Source organism: Leopardus geoffroyi, chromosome X (assembly GCF_018350155.1).
Source record: "Leopardus geoffroyi isolate Oge1 chromosome X, O.geoffroyi_Oge1_pat1.0, whole genome shotgun sequence".
Taxonomy (NCBI): domain Eukaryota; kingdom Metazoa; phylum Chordata; class Mammalia; order Carnivora; family Felidae; genus Leopardus; species Leopardus geoffroyi.
The window spans coordinates 48,952,451-48,975,510 of record NC_059343.1 but is presented as its reverse complement, the minus strand read 5'-3'; the positions used below and the strand labels follow the sequence as shown (position 1 = coordinate 48,975,510).

Here is a 23,060-nt window from a genome sequence, read left to right as displayed (position 1 = left end):
TAGCTATGCATACCTGACAACATTTCACTGAGGATACTTTTTATTACATGTCCAATAGATTTTTATCTAACACTTATACTCAGCTTCCTTTTAGTATTAATTATGACTTAGCACCAGCAACCAGCAGATGTTTGCCAACAATTAGCAAGTGATGATGTGCTAATAGTCCCTAAATGGCAACAGCTACAAGGTAAACAAAATTTCAAATTAGGTTTGGTGTTAACACAGTACAAAGGAGTATCACACATATGCACATGTAACTTAAATTCAATTGTACAACAAAGGCAAAACCATTTAATGGTGAAAAACTTTTTTTGTGGGTCCAATTCTGGAGTCTCTATTCTATTCCATTCTTCTATGTGTCTGTTTTTGTGCCAATACCATGCTGTCTTGATCACAGCTTTGTAGTACAGGCTAAAGTCTGGGATTGTGATGCCTCCCCCTTTGTTCCTCTTCTCCAATATTACTTTGGCTATTTGGGATCTTTTGTGGTTCCATACAAATTTTAGGATTGCTTGTTCTAGCTTCGAGAAGAATCCTGGTGCAATTTTGATTTCGATTGCATTGAATGTGTAGATTGCTTTGGGTAGTATTGACATCAGAATTAGACCCACAAAAGTATGGCCAACTAATCTTTGACAAATCAGGAAAGAATATCCAATGGAAACAAAGACAGTCTCTTTAACAAATGGTGCTGGGAGAACTGGACAGCAACATGCAGAAGGATGAAACTAGACCACTTTCTTACACCATTCACAAAAATAAACTCAAAATGGATAAAGGACCTGAATGTGAGACAGGAAACCATCAAAACCCTAGAGGAGAAAGCAGAAAGAAACTTCTCTTCCCTCAGCCGCAGCAATTTCTTACTTGACACATTTCCAAAGGCAAGGGAATTAAAAGCAAAAATAAACTATTGGGACCTCATGAAGGTAAAAAGCTTTTGCACTGCAAAGGAAACAATCAACATAACTAAAAGGCAACCAACGGAATGGGAAAAGATATTTGCAAATGACATGTCAGACCAAGGGCTAGTATCCAAAATATATAAAGAACTCACCAAACTCCACACCCAAAAAACAAATAATCCAGTGAAGAAATGGGCAGAAGACATTACTAACAGTTTTCTAAAGAAGACATCCAGATGGCCAACAGACACATGAAAAGATGCTCAACGTCACTCCTCATCAAGGAAATACAAATCAAAACCATACTGAGATACCACCTCACACAGGTCAGAGTGGCTAAAATGAGCAAATCAGGAGACTCTAGATGCAGGAGAGGATGTGGACAAAAGGGAAACCTCTTGCACTGTTGGTGGGAATGCAAACTTGTGTGGCCATGCTGGAAAACAGTGTGGAGGTTCTTCAAAAAATTAAAAATAGAACTACCCTATGACCCAGCAATAGTACTGCTAGGAATTTACCCAAGGGATACAGGAGTGCTGATGCATAGGGGCACTTGTACCCAATGTTTATAGCAGCAATTTTAACAATAGCCAAATTATGGAAAGAGCCTAAATGTCCATCAACTGATGAATGGGTAAAGAAGTTGTGGTTTATATACACAATGGAATACTACTTGGCAATGAGAAAGAATGAAATATGGCCTTTTGTAGCAACGTGGATGGAACTGGAGAGTGTTATAAGTGAAATAAGTGAAATAAGTCATACAGAGAAAGACATATGTCATATGTTTTCACTCTTATGTGGATCCTGCGAAACTTAACAGAAGACCATGGGGGAGGAGATGGGGGAAAAAAAAAGGGGAGGTATCCAAACCATAAGAGACTCTTAAAAACTGAGAATACACTGAGGGTTGATGAGGGGTGGGCGGGAGGAAAAAGTGGGTGATGGGCATTGAGGAGGGCACCTGTTGGGATGAGCACTGGGTGTTGTACGGAAACCAATTTGACAATAAATTTCATATTAAAAAATAATAATAATACATAAAAAAATCAAAGAAAACTTTTTTTTTGTAAAATATGACTCTTAAATGTAAGCCAGATACTTAATCTGGTGACTTAAATAAAGAAACAGATAGTTATTGGATATACAAAACTGTATACTCACTCAACTTTATAGACAATTTAAGGGATTTTTCAAGGTTAATTTTGACTGTATTTGTGTTTCACTCATGGGGTGACTTTACAACTTAACCGTGAGCAAAATGGGACTTCTGATTCTAACAGAATGCTTGTCTTTGAAAAACAGTCCTTGTCCTTGGAGTGCCCAAGGTCACAATTTTCTTATCTGTAAAATGGGAATATTGATGAAACCTATCCATGATGGTTAATTTTGTGTCAATTTAGCTGGATCACGGCGCTCATATATTTGATCATACATTATTCTGAATGTTTCTGTGAAGATATTTTTTGGGTGAAATTAACATTTAGATCACTCGACTTTGAGTTAAGCAACCCACCTCATTAATATGGATTGGCCTCATTCAATCACTTGAAGGCCTTAATAGACAAAGATTAAGCCCCTTCATGCAAGAAAGAACCCTACCAGCAGACTGTCATTGAAACTGCAACTCTTCCCTGGCTTTCCAATCTATCAACCTACCCCCTATTAAATTTTGAACTCATTGGAATTCTACAGTCATGTGAACCAATTCATTAAAATCTCTCTCTCTCTAAATAGCTAGCGAGCTATCTAGATATAGGTTGTATATAGATAAATATTTTAATTTATATCTCTATCTATTTCTCTGTCTATCTATCTTTCTATCTATCATCTAGGGAGAGATTGAGACATACATATTCTGTTAGTTTTGTTTCTTTGGAGAACCCTAACTAATACACTATCCAACAGTTATTATGAAGATTAAGTAAGACAATTTATTTAATCTTCATAGTGCCTGAAATATGGAACAATGTTAGGTAAATGGTTGGCGTTGTCTACCAAGTGTCTAACTTGCCCCTATAGTCTTGATCCCAGGGGCTATATTTTTCTTAGGTCAGATCTATTCTTTATTCAGACATGAAACCCAAGCTTTCAGGTACTTCCTAGAAATATCCCTTCCTTCACCCCTTTTCAGTCCTCAACACACTACAAAAAAACATGTAGGAAAAAAAATGAGCATTAGCTGTATAATGATTGCCAGGTACTCAGCACTATTATGGTTCAATATTATTAGCATCTCATTTTCCTGATAACTGACCTGTTTGAAGACATGCATTGAGCCACTTTCTGAATTAAGTTACACCCCCAAGTTGTTTATGAGTTGATCCATATCTGGAAAAAAAAGACAAGGGAAACACAATTTTAGAATAATATCTAATCCTCTACATGCATACCGTATGCCATTTACCCTTGGATATACCTGTTTGCATCCTATGAACATTACTTTTCAGACTTACTAGATATTGAGAAGTCAGTGTTTGGACAACATTCTAATTTGTATATTCTACTCATCAAAATGGAATTGGCTGCCCTTCCGCCCCCCAAAATCCTATATACATGAGAATCCAATCTCTCCAACCAGCCCTATCCATAAGGAGGATACCAGCATAGTGACATAATTTCCCCCTTCCTGGTCTAGTTCTCCTTCTAAGGAGTTCCATACACTTGTATGGATATTTATCCTAATGAGCTTGTTAACACATTAGCACGAAATCTCTCTAAATAAGTTTTTTCTGTCTATCTCTCTTAAACACACAAGCTAGGTAGGCTTAGTATAAGTAGTCTTCTATTTCCTTGTTCATTTGTCTTTCTATAAAAAGGAAAGAGTTGGTGGCCTCATTATGCTGCCCTACACAATCACAATCATTCCCACCAGAAGCATCTACCAGTACTTCTTCAACCAGATTTCCTTTGATCGATCTATAGTCTAATCTCACTAAAGAGGAAAACATAGGGCAAAGAAGATAAATCCATAGCTTGCTTATAACTTAATTGATCAGATTTTAGATCATACTAAGTGTCTCCAAATCAATTACAATTAGTGTCCTCATTTATGACCTGATTGTGTTTCAAAAGGTAGTCCGTAAATCAGTTAATTGTTTTTGATATCAAATACACTTACCCATAAAAATGTTCATTTTACAGGTCAATTCACAATAGCCATTTAATACCTAATGCAGTTAAAATACAAGAAATATACAATGAACAAAGATACAAAATTATATTATAGCCACACACACAAAAAAAGCAAAAATAAGCTAAAAATAATCCTTTATTTATTGAATGTCAGGAATTGAGGAAACCATTCCTAATTTGATGGAAGTAACACACAAAGAATCTTCTATTGAGATTATGAGGAAAACTTTTGTGCCATTATCAAAGAGTTTGGATAATTTTGACACATTAAAATAGCCTCAATTTTATCTGAAAACACATAGATTTTCTTTTCCCTTCTCTTCTCTTCCCTTCTTTTCTTTTTTCTTTTCATCCAAGTATATGAGTAGAACTGTTCACATATACATCAATAATTTACTAAATATTTATTGCACAATTACTATGTATCAGAAGTTATGCTAGGCACATTCTTATCAGGTTGGGATCTGGATCAACCAGACATAGAGTCAGCAAGTGTAGCAGAGATCACTGACCTGATAGATGCCCAGGAATTGCATCCCATAATCTTTATCAAGGACTTTTTTTTGGAAGGTCCAACTTTTCTTTCTAGAATTAAAATATTTCGAACTATTTTCTGCAGAGTCCTAAGGCTTCTATGAAGCCTCTTGGGGGGGGGGGTGAAGTCGCTGTTAATGGAGGAAGAAGTGAAAAGAATAAACACATAAGTCAGACACAGAAAAATACGATTTCCTTTAGACTGTAAGCTCTTTGCAGGCAGAGATTTTCATCTTTGATATTTTTCTTAGTGATGTATTTCAAGATCTTAGAATGATACCTGGCACATAGTAGGTGTTCAACACATTTATGAAGGTTTTTGATGAGTGACAGAAAAGGAGAATGAGGAAGTGTGTTTTCTCAAGTACAAGAATTGGACAAGAGTGGGAAAGAATGAAAGAAAATTAGAGATGTTATGTGTAAGAGATGTTTGAGGTGTAATTAGCTATGAAGTGTGAGTTTCCAGAGAGGGCAGCCTTTTCTGATTTCAAGGAAGAGGGGGAGAAAAGGAAATACAATGGTAGAAAAAGAATGTTAGGTCAGATGACTGTCATATAGTCACAGTTGGGCACCGTGAAGCCGGGAGAGTTTGCTTGGTTGCTGCCAGAAACATTTGTAGGAGAGAGTGGAGTGAATTTGGTTCTTCCTTTCCATTCACATATCCTTTGACTAGACCTCATTATTTTTAGCTAGACAAACTTATAAGAATCATCTCCTATTGGTCTTCTTCAATTCCTGTGGCTTATAAGATAGCAGGGCTGAGGAAGAAGAGTGACTTTGACAAGCTATTTAGTCCCTATGAGCCTAAGTTTCTTTACCTTCCAGGAGTGGGGTGGTGGTGGTGGTGGTGGTGGTTCTGATTTAATAGGGTTACTATGAGGATCCCATGAATTAGTACATGGAAATTCATTTATAACTTTTTTTCATATAAAGTTCTTATAATTAGCTATTATTATCATCACCACCATTGTTATTGTTGAAGGCCAGAATCCTTAGCTTTAGCTCAGAAGGTTATCTCTTGAGGCATCAAACAAGTCTTTCATACTCAATGTGCTCACAAACCTCTCCTCATTTTATGTTTACAATCTCAATTTTCAGCACCATCATCAAGCCAGTCTCAGTATAGAAACCCAAGAATCAGTCACCTTTGAGTTCTCTCTCCCTATCTCCAGCCAACTGGTTATCAGTTGAAATAAATTTTACAGCAGAAATATCTCTTAAATGTAGTCCTTCATCATCTCCTAGTCACTTTTCCTTCTAGTCCATATTGTACATTGCTACCTAAGTATGGTAAAGATGTGTGGGCTCTAGAGTGAGTGCCTAGAGTCACATCCTGGCTTTTTAATTTCTCAACAATAAGACCTTGGACAAGTTTTTTCCACCTCCCTGTGTCTGTTTCCCTATCTGTTAAATGAGAATAATAATAGTACCAGTTTATAGAGTTGTAATAAATATTTATCAAGTTAATATGTGCTCAAGTATTTACAACAGTTCTTGGCACAAAGAGGCATTGTCTGTCTGTTTCCCTCACCGTCAACTGAGCCCTTCAATAATTAACTAGTATCTATTGCCTACCGTCTCTTGTATCTTTTAGCAGAATATCTCCTCCACAGAATGTACTAATTAATGCCCAGTGAATGGTCATGGAAATAAGAAAAGTTATTTAACAGCAATTATATTATAATGTTAAATAATATCAATATTATTTAACAGCAATAATCAAGGAGTCTAATAATACTTCTTGCCCCATCCCTAATGCCAATATGTCAAATGACATAAAAGGGATAGCTGGCAATTAGGAATGTCTCTGCCATTTCTTGTTAGTATCCTCTCACTTAAAGAACAGCAAAATTTGAATAGCCATTAGGTAACTCTGGACAACATCCTAAATGTTGGTGGGAGTGCACAGAGAGAAAGCTAACAGAAAGCTTTTTTAAAACAAACAAACAAACAAAAGTTTTAATAATTAGCCAGCCAAAATTTAAAACTGAATGAAATTTGGGCCTACAGAATGGTCTTAAAGAAAGTTCACTTTTTCTTAAAAAAAAAAAAAAAAAAAGAGGACTTCTTAAGCCTTTTGCTTTTCTCTAGAGTTGGAGTTGCTGCTCCTTGTCTGGGACTGGACAGCTGCACAGAAGCTGGGAAGAAAGTGGAGAGGAAATACCCAAAGGGGTTTAGAGTGTCTTGGGCCATTGAGATGTCACTTACACCAGGAGGAGGGCTTCAGAAATGCAAATTACCTAATTGAAACAATAACCATTTTTCTGCCTGGATTGGACTCTTGAAGCATTTGTGTCTGGAAGCTGGAATTTTTGGTCCTTCTCCTAAGGAAGGGAGTACTGGAAGAGGAAATAGAAGAGGTGATAGGGAGGAATGAGCCTCATCCACAGCATATCAATATCTCATATATGCAGAACATCACAAACCATATTCCAGGGACTATGACCATAGAAATTGGATATGATTATATTACTTTTGTCATGTTTCCATGTTTTTTTTTTTTTTTTTTTTTTTTTACCGAAGTAGCATTTTCCATAGTGATCTGTTTGTTTTATGAAAGTGAACAGTTCCTTTAAGGTACAGGAGTTGGTGGCTGGCTAATAGACCACATCTTATTCTTGGGTCAGTCCTGAGAGGAAAAAAAAATCTAGGGATAAAGACAGCAGTCAAACCTTTAAGGTGGAAACCAAGGAATAATCACTGGGGCCTACAACTTCAAAATCAAGAAAAGCACTGTGGGCCCTAAAACAGACTTAAGAAGGTACCTAGTATCTTAAAAACAAGATAGAGAATTTGGACAACACAAATAATAATTCCTCATGTGTATCTACATAGATTTTACAGTAAGGAAATAGATTTCATATCATTCCCATTTAACAGATAATGAATTTGGAGGCCCAAAGTCACATAGCTTAGAAGAAATGGAATCAGAGCTAGAATTCTTATCCTCTCACTCAAATTGCAGTGTTCCTCACTGCTTTCCAATATCCTAAATCTGGTAAGCACCTTTATAAAATGAAACAAAACAAAACAAAACAAAACAAAACAAAACAAAACAAAAACTTCTAAAAGAAGAACAAGTTTAAGGACAACAAACCAATCATTTTGGAAGATCTTGAGGAGAAGCCATTCACCTTCAGCCTCTGAACTATAAGAAATGCTGGAACTATTGAAAAATGAAAATCAGTATTTTACAGTTTTGAGATTATAAGTAGTTTTTTAAAAGTATTACCTGTGCCTTTAATATTAGAAAAAGATAATTAAAGAACACCTAGAATACACATATATTTTCAGACAGTTTAATTGTGTATCTTGCAGGGGAATAGAAAGTACTTTTGGGATAGGCCTCTGGGAAAACCTTCAGGCTACTTTGCAGCATGACATTAAAAACATAATGGTGATAAAAGAACAATAATTGTCAACATTCACTGAGTACTTACTATGTACCAAGTGCTGTTCTGTTAAAAGAAAAAAAATACTTGTATTAATTCATTTAATATTCATAATTCTGACTGGGCACATTATTTCTTCATTTTTAAAATGAGGAAACTGAAACACAGAGAGATAAAGTAGTTTATCCCCAAATCACCAAGCCAGTAAATGGCAGAACTGAGATTTGAACCATAGCAGTCTAGAGCTATAATGAAGCTATAACTCTCTTTGACCTGAGAGTCAGTGGAATCCCCCTGCTGTGCTTGAAGCAGATCACATAATGGAGAGTGAATGGTTGCTGGAGAAAAAGTATCTGATAGAATGAGATTGTGGGGTGGCTCAGTCGGTTAAGCATCCCACTCTTAATTTAGGCTCAGGTCATGATCTCAGCATTCATGAAATCAAGCCCCAGACTGGGCTCCAAGCCCACTTGGGATTCTTTCTTTCTGCCCCTCCCCCACTTGTGCTCTCTTTTTCTCTCAAAATAATAAAAAAAAAAAAAACATTAAAAAAATAGAAGGAGATTGCAAGATCTTCAGGTCCCCCAAACAAGGTCACACCTATCACCACGGGATCCATTGGAAAACCCAAACTCAAAGAACCCTCACATGTGGCATCTCAGGAAGTAGCTCACTATGACTTTGAAAGTATATTATATGAATATAGCCTCTGAGTACTAGAACTAGTCCCCTTGTCTGGTACCCCCACCACAAGGTATAAGTTCATTTTTAAATTTTTTTAATGTTTGTTTATTTTTGAGACACAGAGAGAAAGCGAGCACAAACAGGGGAGGGGCAGAGAGAAAGGGAAACGCAGAATCTGAATCAGCTCCAGGTTCTTAGCTGTCAGCACAAGGTCCGATGTGGGGCTCAAACACACAATCTGTGAGATCATGACCTGAGCCAAAGCTGAATGTTCAACCGCCTGAGCCACTCAGGCGCCCCAAGGTAAATTTTTTTTGCAAATAATAACTACTTTTATACGCAACAAAAGTGCTATAATTAAATGAGACAGTGTCAAAAAATGGGAAAATCTTTTAACTAGGAGCTAGAAAACCTGGGTTCTAGTCCAGGCTCCACTGTTATCTAGCAGTGTCATTTTGAGTACTTAGCCCTTTTCAGTTCTTTTCCAGTTATAACATTGTATGACATATGATTCTATGATAGGGACATGGAAAGAAGGTGTATAATATCTTTCCAAATGTCTTCTTAATCTATGAAATTGAAGTCAAAAAAAACAAGTTCTCCACAAACTATTAGGTAAACTTGAGTATCACTCCCACAGCATTAAAAAAAAATTTTGTTTATTATGTATCATTTCAAATGCATACGAAAGTAAAGATGATCCCCCATGTGCCTATTACCAGCTTCAATAATTTTCAGCTCATAGAAATTTTTGTTTCATCTGTACCCCCAACACACTCTCCCCACCTCAATGGGTATTTTTAGGCAAATCCCAAATATCATATTATTTCATTCTTGTGGCATTTCTAATAGGACATATTTAATCTTCACAATTTCTGTGAAGTAGGTACTATTGTTGATTCCATTATACACATGATGAAATAGAGGCCCAGGGAGATTAACCCCAAGGTCACAAAGCTGGTAAATTACTGGGATTTGAACCCAGTGATGATGTCTGATACCAAAGCTTTCTTTTTTTTTTTTTTTAACTGCTTAAAGTACTTTCTACTATCCTGTACTTTGGAATAGTTTGATGATTTGAATATCATGATAATGGAGGTGATTTGAGGTGTTAGCAGTGAGGTGTTAGCAGATGTTAAATTAGCAGTGAGGTCTACTATTATAAATTTGCAAAGAGTATTAAAGGATTACCCTTAATCATGATGTTAATCATCAGACAAAACCTGTAAGAATACAGAGCTTCAGCATGGCACTGAGGCATCAGTTTAGGAAAAGGACAAAGAGCCACAGTAGTATAAGCTCATTTCTCTATAACATGTAAAATCTCATGCAATTCACTTAACAATACCATTATTTCATGTAACAGTCTCTTCTAGCAAATTAAACATGGTGCCACTGCAGCAACCAAAACAATAATACAGTGGTCCTTGTCCATGGTTAGAAAAACAGGTACCTAAGGGTAGAGACTTTATCTGTTCAATGGCATTTCCACTCACTGCCTGGGCTCAGAAGTACCAACTCAAGGCATTCTAGAAGAGTCTTGGGCCATCTCAATTTGTAGGACCACCAAGAGGTAAGCTTAATAAAGGAGCCAATAATCATCAAGGCTACATATTGATTATTATTTTTCAAGGCTACATATTGATTATATTATTATTATTATTATTAAGGCTACATATTGATTCTAGAATATAACTACAAAAAACTAAATAACTATATAGTGTATATTTATCAGAATTAGTTTAAAAAAAACAAGAAAAAATAGATTCATATCATACACTCCCATTCTAATTTAACATGAAACAACAAGATTATTGGCAGCACAGAAAAAAAAATAACTAGGATAATCAGTCCCAAAAAAATAAAAGTTAAATATATGCTCAACATTGTGAAGATCTTTCTGAGAATACTGCACCTTGTTTGTGAATTTGTATTCAAGGGAAGTAAAATGGAAGAGAAATGCAAAAAATAAATAAATAAAATAAAGATACTCTAGAAAATAAAGAGTCACTTTTTAAAATACAAAAATGGAGCTAGGTCAAGGAATTTGCATGGTTACATTTGGGAAAAAAGGAAGTAGAGGAAAAGGCTGTCCTGATAATTGTTTGTAAAGGCACATGTTAGGAATTTAGAGAAAGCAGAAATGTTATATTATTATTGGAGATTATAATCAACTTAAAGAGGAACTTACTGATAATAATCAAGTCTTTACAGAGAACTTACTAAATATCCAACACTGTAGTAGACACTGTGTGTATGTATGAGAGGGAAAAGCAGATAATGGCAGATTTCCACCTGGTCGTTACTTGGTTTCTACCCTCAGGGAATTTGTAGTCTATGTCAGATAGAGAAAATTGGCAGCTCACAGTAGATGTTGGCTTATTATCACAATGATGTTAAAAGTTAAAATCAAAAGCAGATTTTTTAAATTCCATTTCTTGCTTTTCTGAAAAAGTTGGGAGATCTTACAACATGGAGTCTACACTAGCATGAGAGAAAAAATTAGCTAAACCTGATCAATGGGTTCTCCTTTTATATAGAGCATGCTGTTCTTATTTTGGAAAATAAAAAAGAGAGATTTCAGATTCCAAGTCTGTGTGGGAGGTAAAATTAAGAATAAAACAATAACAACAAAACATCACAAGATAATAGATGCTGCAGTGCTGGATTATGATTTGAGGCTATGAGCACTAATTAGAAGAGGAAATAGCTAAAAGTGGAATAGTCAGAAAAAATTCCTAAGAAACGACCTGTGGTGAGGTGGGCCTTGAGGATCTAGAATCAGTCAAGAAGAGACAGAAAGGAAATCCAGTGAGAGGAAAAGTAGACTATACACTGTATGAAAGCCAGCGTTCCATCCTAATTATTCACCACTCTAACCCCAATTTCTAGCATCATGCCTAGAACTTTGTAGGCACCCAGGAAATGATTGCAAAGTGAAGGACAATGGCATAATTTAAGAAGTGTGTTTTAAGGAAGTTGTCCTGGCAGCGGTCTACAGAACGTAGAAGTCAGAAAGAATCACGGTAGAACTAGAAGCTACTGGAATACTCTATTTATTTCATGGTAAGAGCTTACATAGGTGTCACAAACTCAATAGCTACAGGGTCCAGGCAGGTTAAGGTCAACTAGGCCAGACAGGGAGGGAAGGAACAACAACTCCATGTAATTGTTGACAAGAAGAAATACTGGTCCAGTATCTTCTGATTATTCAACAGAAGCTGGAATTCTCAGTTTTAATTAAAATATGATTTTGAAATATTGGCAATCATTCATTTTTTTAAAGTATGGGTCTTGGAAAACTGACATACTCTAGACTAAACTGTGTTCCCTACTCCCAAATGCATATGTGGAAGCCCTAACCTGAAATGTGACTGTATTTGAAGATAGGGCCTTTATGGAATTAATTAGGTTAAATGATGTCATAAGGGTAAGGCCTTCATCCAGTGGGATTAGTGTCCTTATAAGAAGAGACACCAGAAAACTCACTTTTTTTTTCCAGGAGCACAAAGAAGAGGTTATATGAGCATACAAAGCATAGACAGCCTTCTGCAACCCAGAAAAAAAAAAAAAACATGGTCATGCTGGCAACCTGATTGTCTCCAAAATTGTGAGAAAATAAGTTCCTTTTGTTTAAGCCACTTAGTCTATAGTATTTTGTTACTGTACCCCTAGCAGACTAATACACATACTTACAGGTTTTTTTTTTATTATTGCTCTTACAAACAACACTTCAAAAGTTGGGGAATATATTAAATCCCACTCAGTAGAAGACTACTTAATAAATTATGGCTCATCCATATACAGTTGACCCTTGAATGATAAGGAAGTTAGGGGCACTGACCTCTGCATAGACAAAAATCCATATATAACTTTGGACAGATGATTAACACATATTTTGTATGTTATATATATTATGTACTGTAATTGTACAATAAAGCTAGAAAAAATGGCATTAAGAAAATCATAAGAGAAAATACATTTATAGTACTGTATTGTATTTATCCAAAAAGATCCATGTATAAGTGGACCCACAGTTTAAATCTGTGTTGTTCAAGCATCAACTGTAGTGAAAAACTATGCAGTCACACAAAAGGGTTTCTTTACACCAGACATGGAAAGGTCTCCAAAGTATATTTTCAAGTAAACAAAGAAATATGTAGAGTGTCTTCATAACTGTGTATAAAAAGGAAGGGGAAGAAAAAATATATAGATTTACTCTTTTCTGATATGCATAAAATGTTTGTGGAAGGATTTCTAATAAATGGATAAATTTAGAGTTGCCTCAGGCAAAATGAGTGCCAAGGGGACAGGACTAAGAGGGAGACTCAATACTGTATATCCTTTTGTGCTTTTTTGATTTTTGAGCAATGTAGAATGCATTACCAATTTAAATACATTTTAAAATGAAATTTTTACCTATTTAGGGCAAGCAAAACGTGTGTGAGGTGTTTTTACTCTGTAGGCTAGTTGTTTGTACCTCTGGACTAAATTAATGTGGTGGCAGAATAAAAAGAAAGGAACTGATGCTATATACAAAGGGGAAAAAATAACAGTCCTTGGCAACTAAGTAGATAAGCAAACTGAAGAAAAAGGAAAAGTTGATGCCAGCATTTTGAGCATTGAGTATGGGAACCACAACAACCATATTTCCCCCACTGTTTACTACACTGTCACTTATTCTAAGTGCTGTATAAAAATAACATATTTATTTCCTACTGCAACCTTATGAGGTAGTTTGTATTAGTAACCTCAATTCATGAATGACAAGAGTCAAGTGCAGAGTTTAAATAACCTTGTTAAAGTTATGATGATGGTAAGTTGTGCAACCAGGGAGATGAAAAGGAGAAGTTTGGAATGAGAGATGGGAAAAGAGTCTAGAAGTAGTGACAAATTCTATTTTAGAAATGATGTTTAAGGTTACAACAAAATAGTCAAAATGCTAATGATTTCATACCTGGATTGGTATCAAATACCTGGATTTGGCTATAGAGTTAAGTTATATCTTCTTAATTTAAAATGTTTAATAATCTTAGGGATTAGTTTGCCCACCTTACATACTTGGTCAAAGTACAATTTAATCTCTTTTAGTTTATTATATAAAGCATCTAGCATGTTACAGACATTTAAAACCAGAGTCTTATCCCACTACTCTACCTTCTTCTTCTCCAAACACACAAGCAGCACTTAAATAAAATAACTTACTTAAAATAACAAAAATGATGACACTCTCCAATTATGAAATATGTATTAGAAGTCAGATAGGGGGTCCAATGTTTTACTTACACTATTTATAATCACAATTTACCATATTATTTTAGAGGTGAGGAAGCTAAGGCTAGATGACAAAGGTGAGTTGGGAATAATACATGCATCCGAAACCCAACTTCAGGTATAAAAATCCAAATTGAAAAGATTATTATATGAGCATCAGAAAGTAAATCAAACAAATTCTCACACTTTCTTTGCATAAACTAGTGAGCCCAATATGATAGTTACTCATTCACACTCTACTTAGTATTAAGATGGCAATTCTACTATATGATCATCTAGGTCAAAAATCCCAATCAAGATTTCCTTCACTAACAAAAACATGACTTTTTGGATCTAAGTATTAGAAGATCATCTATAAAATATGTACCAAATGTTTACATGGGAAAGGTAATTGGGTTAGTATTTTGAAGATACAATAATAGTACATGTCCTTTTTCTGTCTGAAAAGGGGGCAGGGGCTTAGACATGTACACAAGTGACCATAATACAGGGAAGACAATAGTGTAGATTTCAGATAATGCAGGTCAAAATGCTATGGAAACTCAAAAGAATTTATTTCTATATGCAAGGATCAGGGAAAGTTTCATATAAATGGCATTTGATTTGGGGTTAATAACTGAAGGAATAATATAACTATTGTTTTAAGGAAAAAGTAATGAATGTAAGTACATTCTAAGTTCATTTATGGTAAGTATCAACTGAGCAGAACAGACAGTAACGTACAAGGTCTAAGGAATAGCTGAGGATATAAGGAAGGCTTGATGCGAGGGTCAAGGACTAAAATGGATGGGAGGGGCAGGCAAAGAAAAAGACACTGAAGACAGTTAAGACTTAAGACATTTAATAAGGATTAGAAAATGACTTTTTAACAATTGTTTCAGTTCCTGATATATAGTATGCTAATACACAGTTGATAAATGAATTATATAGCTAAAGGCAACTTTCTCATTACTCATCAATTTAAGTGAAGTAATAAACTACAACTGACTCAAGGCAAGGGTGAATATATAAAAGTGTCAAATAATAATGATACCCCTGAAATAATGATAAAGGATAAATGGTAGATTTTTCTCACCATCAGACACACAATCTGGAGAGAAGAATGTTTTTTCCCCAATTTTCTTTCCAATGTATCCTGAAAGCCTAAACAAGAGGGACCTACTACTCCCCAGAGCTCTGGAAGTAGAGCCATTAACCAGCTTGGTCTTGAGGATATACATGTCACTTTTACTTTTGAATTTATATTTCTATCCTTCCTGTTTTCTGCTCTCTGTCCTCAAAGATAACCTGAAGACACTGTTCCCAGCCCATTCTCTGTGTCCCCAACAGTCACCAAAGATTAACAACCCTCATATACAAGGGATCCCCTCACAAATTCTGAAGAATGGGATGAGGTCATTTGTGAGTCACTAGTTCCTGTTGTCCAAAGGTCCTGTTGGTTATATCATCCTGGTTAAGTTGCCCAAAGAACGAGGGTGAAAGGCAGGCCAGAGGCCCTTTCTCTCAGGGGTGCTAAAGTCCAGTGGGAACAATGTTAAATCACAAGCAAATAAAACCATTATTCTAGCCTCAGCCATAGGGCAAACTAATTCATTCTTCTGAGGTCTCCTTTCACCCCATCTGCAAGGAATTTTACAAAACAGCAAAACACTAATTATATCAGTAGTGCTGCAGAGAAAGAGTCTCAAACTGAATAGGAAAATGAAGTAAAACTAAGATACATATGCAGCCTCTGTCACATACACTATGGTATTTAATCTACTCAAATATCTTTTGAGATAAGATAATCAATCCACATTCTCTAGAGGAGAAAAGCAATGCCCACGGCTCATGCATCTAGTAAGTAAATCAGTAAGTAAATCTGCTTTGGGTTTCAAATCAGATCTGTCTGTTACTCTACACCATCACAGTCTGTATCAGTATCTAATTCAAACTTTGAGATTATTCTCTTTGTACGATTATTATCACACTGAGTGACATCATACAGGTGCTTAATAAATGTTTTCTCTTTACAATAAAGACAATGCCAAAGGAAATAAGTGATCATTCCCTTACCATTTGTTTGGATTTATTTTTTCCAAAGAGTGAATTTTACATATTTTTTCTATTTATATTTCCTCAAATTCTTAGAATTAAAGAAAAAGCCCACAAAAAGACAATTCTTCCAAATCACCATTGCAAGTTAATTCACTACAGCAACCTCAGGAATTTAGCCCAACCTTCTACCTACACGGATGAGCCAACTCCCATGGCCATGTCTTAAAGAGCCTGGTTAGGACCTAGGTTCCTCCTCTAACCAAGCACAGCTCCTCCTTAAAGGGCCGGCATGCCCAAAGCAGCTCCTACCCAGAGGCGGCCTCCAGGGCTCCACAGCTCAGTGAGCCCAATAGCTTAGGCTGGAAACCTAACCTTCTGCCTGCTCTTCTTTCCCTTTTGAAGCATCTCTAGGTACCTGCTACTGCTTAGGGGGTTACTTGGGAACGTTGGCCTTCTGAACCCTGTTCTTTCTGGCTGTAACTTTGGCTGTGTAGGGTTAAGTCAAAGACAAACCTCTCCTTAAGGAGAAATGAGAATGCCAAGCTTGGGCAGACTAAATTAGATAAATCTATCCATTCATGCTCCCCCCTCATTTCTCCCTCGAGTCTCCCCCAAAGTCCTTCTCCCTTTCCTAGCCCCTCTTTGTTCAACCCTTAGCAGTCATTTTTTCTTTGAGTTTCATTTGATTCCATATAGTGTTTATATCCTTCATTCCTCAGCCACCTGCCTGTCCACTGCTAAAACCTAAAGAGAAATGGGAGTGGGGGATAGAACTGAGATCCAGGAGATAGGAGTGAGTGGGTTCTAATCCGGGAATCACTTACCACCCATGTCTCTAGCTGGTGACTCCTGAAGTATCTGAAGCTCATGCTGTCCTCTGGGAGGCTCATACTCCTGAGCTGATTGCTAAACAGCTGTTTCTCTCACACCTGCCCCTGTCAGTGCACTGAGCAACTAGCTCTTGCATTCTCTTTCTCTACCCCCACCTCCTGTTTTCCTCCTGGCTGGAAAATGAGGAGGAGGGCCAGAGCAAAGGGAATCAATTCAGACACAGCTGTGCTACTCTTGGAAAAAGGTAAACAAAGCTCTCAGGCATCAAACCGCAAACTCTGGTGGATGGTAGATTAGCAAAATAGACTTCCTAAAAAGTATCATCCCCCTGCTTCCAATGCAGCTCTTTTCCTTGGCTAAAAATAAGGTGTAAGTGGCCAAGGCTGGGGTTCATGTTTCCCTTTCACCTCTGCTAATTCAGTTCTGGCCAGGCCCACTTTCAACCCATCTCTGAGCGCCATACACCCTTAAAAAGAGGACTGGGGTAGGAGCTAAAAACCCAAGCCAAATATCAAAATACTACTTGAAAAAACGTTGAGGTTGAGAAGGAATCCTTCAAGACAGAAAGGAACCCACCACTGAGAACAAACTGACAGTTGATGGGGGGTGGGAGGGAGGGGAGGGTGGCTAATGGGTATTGAGGAGGGCACCTTTTGGGATGAGCACTGGGTGTTGTATGTAAGCCAATCTGACAATAAATTTCATATAAAAATAAATAAAATAAAATGACTAAGGGAAGGAACCCACGAGACGATACTACAAGGTGATCCCTTTACTGCTGCAAGTTGACAACGCGCACCCCAGTGCCTACCAAAAAAGACAAAAACAAAAACAAAAACGCCAGGGCAGGGAGAACATGCCTACATTTGGTGGAAACATAGAAACATGTAGGCACACCACCAGACACTCTGCTCAGGGGAGAGGCTTCAGCAAAAAATGTCACTTATTGGTGCTGGTTCAGTGGGGGAAGTTTCTTCCATTTTTTAAAGTTTATTTATTTTGAGAGAGAGAGAGAGAGAGAGAGAGAGAGAGAGAGAGAGGAGAGCACACAAGCAGGTGAGGGGCAGAGGGAAGGAGAGACAGAATTTCAAGCAGGCTCTGCACCATCAGTGCAGAGCCCAGTGCAGGCTGAATTCATGAACCATGAGATCATGACCTGAGCCTAGATCAAGATTCAGATGCTTATCCCATGGAGCCACCCATGATCCCCTCTGGGGCAAGGTTTCTTAAAGGCATCTAGTTGTCCCATTGGGGACCTAGTGCTCATGTGGATCAGAACCTAAATTGTTCACTGGGTAACTTTAATGGATGCAGTGACTCTGTCTCTGGCCTGGCTAGACCCAAAGAGGTGTAACTTTGGTAAAGGTGGAGTTCCTAAAATGGGACAGGCAGCCACAAAGGGAGGAGGTGGAGAAGTGTGGGGCTGAAAACAGGAAGGGAGAAGGGAGGGGGTGTGGTGGGGCTCTGGGCAGGGAGCTCTGACCTCGCCCTTGGGAGCCTCCTCTCAGTCTCCAGCAGCAGTAGATATAACTCGAATTACAGTTCTTTATCCTTCCCAGGAGGAGGCGTACAATCACACTGCTTGGTCATCTACACATTCTGGTAAAATTAACTCACCATAGAAGGATGAAAGGGATGCGGGGGTGGGTGTTGGGGCACTCCATAAGAAGAGAGGAATGGGGTAAGGGAAGAGAAAGAAAGCCGGCAACTGGAAGCATTATTTAACCTCCTTGCTCTCCATGGTAACAGTATGACACCAGCCAGGAGAGCAAGGACACAGTATCTTCTTTTTGTTTTTAATTTTATTTTTTAAATTTATATCCTACTTAGTTATCAAAAAGTGCAAAATTGATTTCAGGACTATATACCTTAATGCTGCTTACCCATTTAACCCATCGCCCCTCTAACAACCCTTCCATGAAGTATTATAACAACAGCTAATGAACTGATCAAAAAGGATTTAACTAATATAACAGAAAGTGAATTTAGAATAATAGTCATAAAATTAATTGCTGGGCTTGAAAACAGTATAGAGGACAGCAGAGAATCTCTTGCTACAGAGATCAAGGGACTAAGGAACAGTCAGGAGAGGCTGAAAAACACTATAAACGAGATGCAAAACAAAATGGAAATGACCACGGCTCGGATTGAAGAGGCAGAGGAGAGAATAGGTGAACTAGAAGATAAAATTGTGGAAGAGGAAGCTGAGAAAAAGAGGGATAAAAAAATCCAGGAGTATGAGGGGAAAATTAGAGAACTAAGCGATGCACTAAAAAAAAATAATATACACATAATTGGTATTCCAGAGAAGGAAGAGAGAGGGAAAGGTGCTGAAGGGGTACTTGAAGAAATAATAACTGCGAACTTCCCTGAACTGGGGAAGGAAAAAGGCATTGAAATCCAAGAGGCACAGAGAACTCCCTTCAGACGTAACTTGAATCGATCTTCTGCACGACATTTCATAGTGAAACTGGCAAAAGACAAGGATAAAGAGAAAATTCTGAAAGCAGCAAGGGATAAACGTGCCCTAACATATAAAGGGAGACGTATAAGACTCGTGACTGATCTCTCTTCTGAAACTTGGCAGGCCAGAAAGGATTGGCAGGAGATCGTGAATGTGATGAACAGAAAAAATATGCAGCCGAGAATCCTTTATCCAGCAAGTCTGTCATTTAGGATAGAAGGAGAGATAAAGGTCTTCCCAAACAAACAAAAACTGAAGGAATTCCTCACCACCAAACGAGCCCTACAAGAGATCCTAAGGGGGATCCTGTGAGACAAAGTGCCAGAGACATTGCTACAAGCATAAAACATACAGACATCACAATGACTCTAAACCCATATCTTTCTATAATAACACTGAATGTAAATGGACTAAATGTTCCAACCAAAAGACATAGGCTATCAGAATGGATAAAAAAACAAGACCCATCTATTTGCTGTCTACAAGAGACTCATTTTAGACCTGAGGACACCTTCAGATTGAGAGTGAGGGAATGGAGAACTATTTATCATGCCACTGGAAGTCAAAAGAAAGCTGGAGTAGCCATACTTATATCAGACAAACTAGACTTTAAATTGAAGGCTGTAACAAGAGATGAAGAAGGGCATTATATAATAATGACAGGGTCTATCCATCAGGAAGAGCTAACAATTATATATGTCTATGCACCAAATATGGGAGCCCCCAAATATATAAAACAATTACTAATAAACAAAAGCAACCTTAGTGATAAGAATGTGGTCATTACAGGGGAGTTTAACACTCCACTTACAGAAATGGATAGATCATCTAGACACACGGTCAATAAAGAAACAAAGGCCCTGAATGATACATTGGATCAGATGGACTTGACAGATCTATTTAGAACTCTGCATCTCAAAACAACAGAATATACTTTCTTCTCGAGTGCACATGGAACATTCTCCAAGAGAGATCATATACTGGGTCACAAAACAGCCCTTCATAAGTATACAAGAATTGAAATCATACCATGCATAATTTCAGACCACAATGCTATGAAGCTTGAAATCAACCACAGGAAAAAGTGTGGAAAACCTCCAAAAGCATGGAGGTTAAAGAACATCCTACTAAAGAATGAATGGGTCAAGCAGGCAATTACAGAAGAAATTAAAAAATATATGGAAACAAACGAAAATGAAAATACAACAATCCAAATGCTTTGGGATGCAGCGAAGGCAATCCTGAGAGGAAAATACATTGCAATTAGACCTATCTCAAGAAACAAGAAAAATCCCAAATACAAAATCTACCAGCACACCTAAAGGAAATAGAAGCAGAAGAGCAAAGGCAGCCTAAACCCAGCAGAAGAGACATAATAAAGATCAGAGCAGAAATAAACAGTATAGAATCTAAAAAAACTGTAGAGCAGATCAACGAAACCAAGAGTTGTTTTTATGAAAAAATAACCAAAATTGACAAGCCTCTAGCCAGGCTTCTCAAAAAGAAAAGGGACATGTCCGAAATAGATAAAATCATGAATGAAAATGGAATTGTTACAACCAATCCCTCAGAGATACAAACAATTAACAGGGAATACTATGAAAAAATATATGCCAACAAATTGGACAACCTGGAAGACATGGACAAATTCCTAAACACCCACACTCTTCCAAAACTCAATCAGGAGGAAATACAAAGCTTGAACAGACCATAACCAAGGAAGAAATTGAATCAGTTATCAAAAATCTCCCAACAAATAAGAGTCCAGGACCAGACGGCTTCCCAGGGGAGTTCTACCAGACGTTTAAAGCAGAGATAACACCTATCCTTCTCAAGCTATTACAAGAAATAGAAAAGGACGGAAAACTTCCAGACTCAATCTATGAAGCCAGTATTCCTTTGATTCCTAAACCAGACAGAGACCCAGTAAAAAAAGAGAATGACAGGCCAATATCCCTGATGAATATGGATGCAAAAATTCTCAATAAGATACTAGCAAATCGAATTCAACAGCATATAAAAAGAATTATTCACCATGATCAAGTGGGATTCATTCCTGGGATGCAGGGCTGGTTCAACATTCGCAAATCCATCAACATGATACATCACATTAATAAAAGAAAAGATAAAAACCATATGATCCTGTCAATCGATGCAGAAAAGGCCTTTGACAAAATCCAACACCCTTTCTTAATAAAAACCCTTGAGAAAGTCGGGATAGAAGGAATATACTTAAACATCATAAAAGCCATTTATGAAAAGCCCACAGCTAACATCATCCTCAACGGGGAAAAACTGAGAGCTTTTTCCCTGAGATCAGGAACACGACAGGGATGCCCACTCTCACTGCTGTTGTTTCACATAGTGTTGGAAGTGCTAGCACCAGCAAACAGACAACAAAAGGAAATCAAAGGCATCAAAATTGGCAAGATGAAGTCAAGCTTTCACTTTTTGCAGATGACATGATACTATACATGGGAAATCCGATAGACTCCACCAAAAATCTGCTAGAACTGATACATGAATTCAGCAAAGTTGCAGGATACGAAATCAATGTACAGAAATCAGTTGCATTCTTATACACTAACAATGACGCAACAGAAAGACAAATAAAGAAACTGATCCCATTCACAATTGCACAAAGAAGCATAAAATACCTAGGAATAAACCTGACCAAAGACGTAAAAGATTTGTATGCTGAAATCTATAGAAAGCTTATGAAGGAAATTGAAGATATATAAAGAAATGAAAGACATTCCCTGCTCAAGGATTGGAAGAATAAATATTGTCAAAATGTCAATACTACAGAAAGCTATCTACACATTCAATGCAATCCCAATCAAAATTGCACCAGCATTCTTCTCGAAACTAGAACAAGCAATCCTAAAATTCATATGGAACCACAAAAGGCCCCGAATAGCCAAAGTAATTTTGAAGAAGAAGACCAAAGCAGGAGGCATCACAATCCCAGACTTTAGCCTCTACTACAAAGCTGTAATCGTCAAGAGAGCATGGGATTGGCACAAAAACAGACACATAGACCAATGGAATAGAATAGAAATTCCAGATCTGGACCCACAAACGTATGGCCAACTAATCTTTGACAAAGCAGAAAAGAACATCCAATGGAAAAAAGACAGTCTCTTTAACAAATGGTTCTGGGAGAACTGGACAGCAAAATGCAGAAGGTTGAAACTAGACCACTTTCTCACACCATTCACAAAAATAAACTCAAAATGGATAAAGGACCTGAATGTGAGACAGGAAACCATCCAAACCCTAGAGGAGAAAGCAGGAAAAGACCTCTCTGACCTCAGCCGTAGCAATCTCTTACTCGACACATCCCCAAAGGCAAGGGAATTAAAAGCAAAAGTGAATTACTGGGACCTTATGAAGATCAAAAGCTTCTGCACAGCAAAGGAAACAACCAACAAAACTAAAAGGCAACCAACGGAATGGGAAAAGATATTTGCAAAGGACATATCGGACAAAGGGTTAGTATCCAAAATCTATGAAGAGCTCACCAAACTCCACACCCGAAAAACAAATAACCCAGTGAAGAAATGGGCAGAAAACATGAAAAGACACTTCTCTAAAGAAGACATCCGGATGGCCAACAGGCACATGAAAAGATGCTCAATGACGCTCCTCATCAGGGAAATACAAATCAAAACCACACTCAGATATCACCTCACGCCAGTCAGAGTGGCCAAAATGAACAAATCAGGAGACTATAGATGCTGGAGAGGGATGTGGAGAAATGGGAACCCTGTTACACTGTTGGTGGGAATGGAAACTGGT

General features: G+C 37.4%; 1 protein-coding gene across 1 annotated transcript in view; it reads right to left on the bottom strand.

Moving 5' to 3' along the window:
* KLF8 (Kruppel like factor 8) overlaps positions 1–23,060 on the bottom strand; it is a 248,359-nt gene that overhangs the window by 52,059 nt on the left and 173,240 nt on the right. Inside the window, exon 2 of the mRNA XM_045470936.1 lies at positions 3,166–3,239. Coding sequence (XP_045326892.1) covers positions 3,166–3,183 — 18 coding nt within the window. The 5' untranslated portion in view covers positions 3,184–3,239. The remainder of the gene's footprint in view (positions 1–3,165; positions 3,240–23,060) is intronic.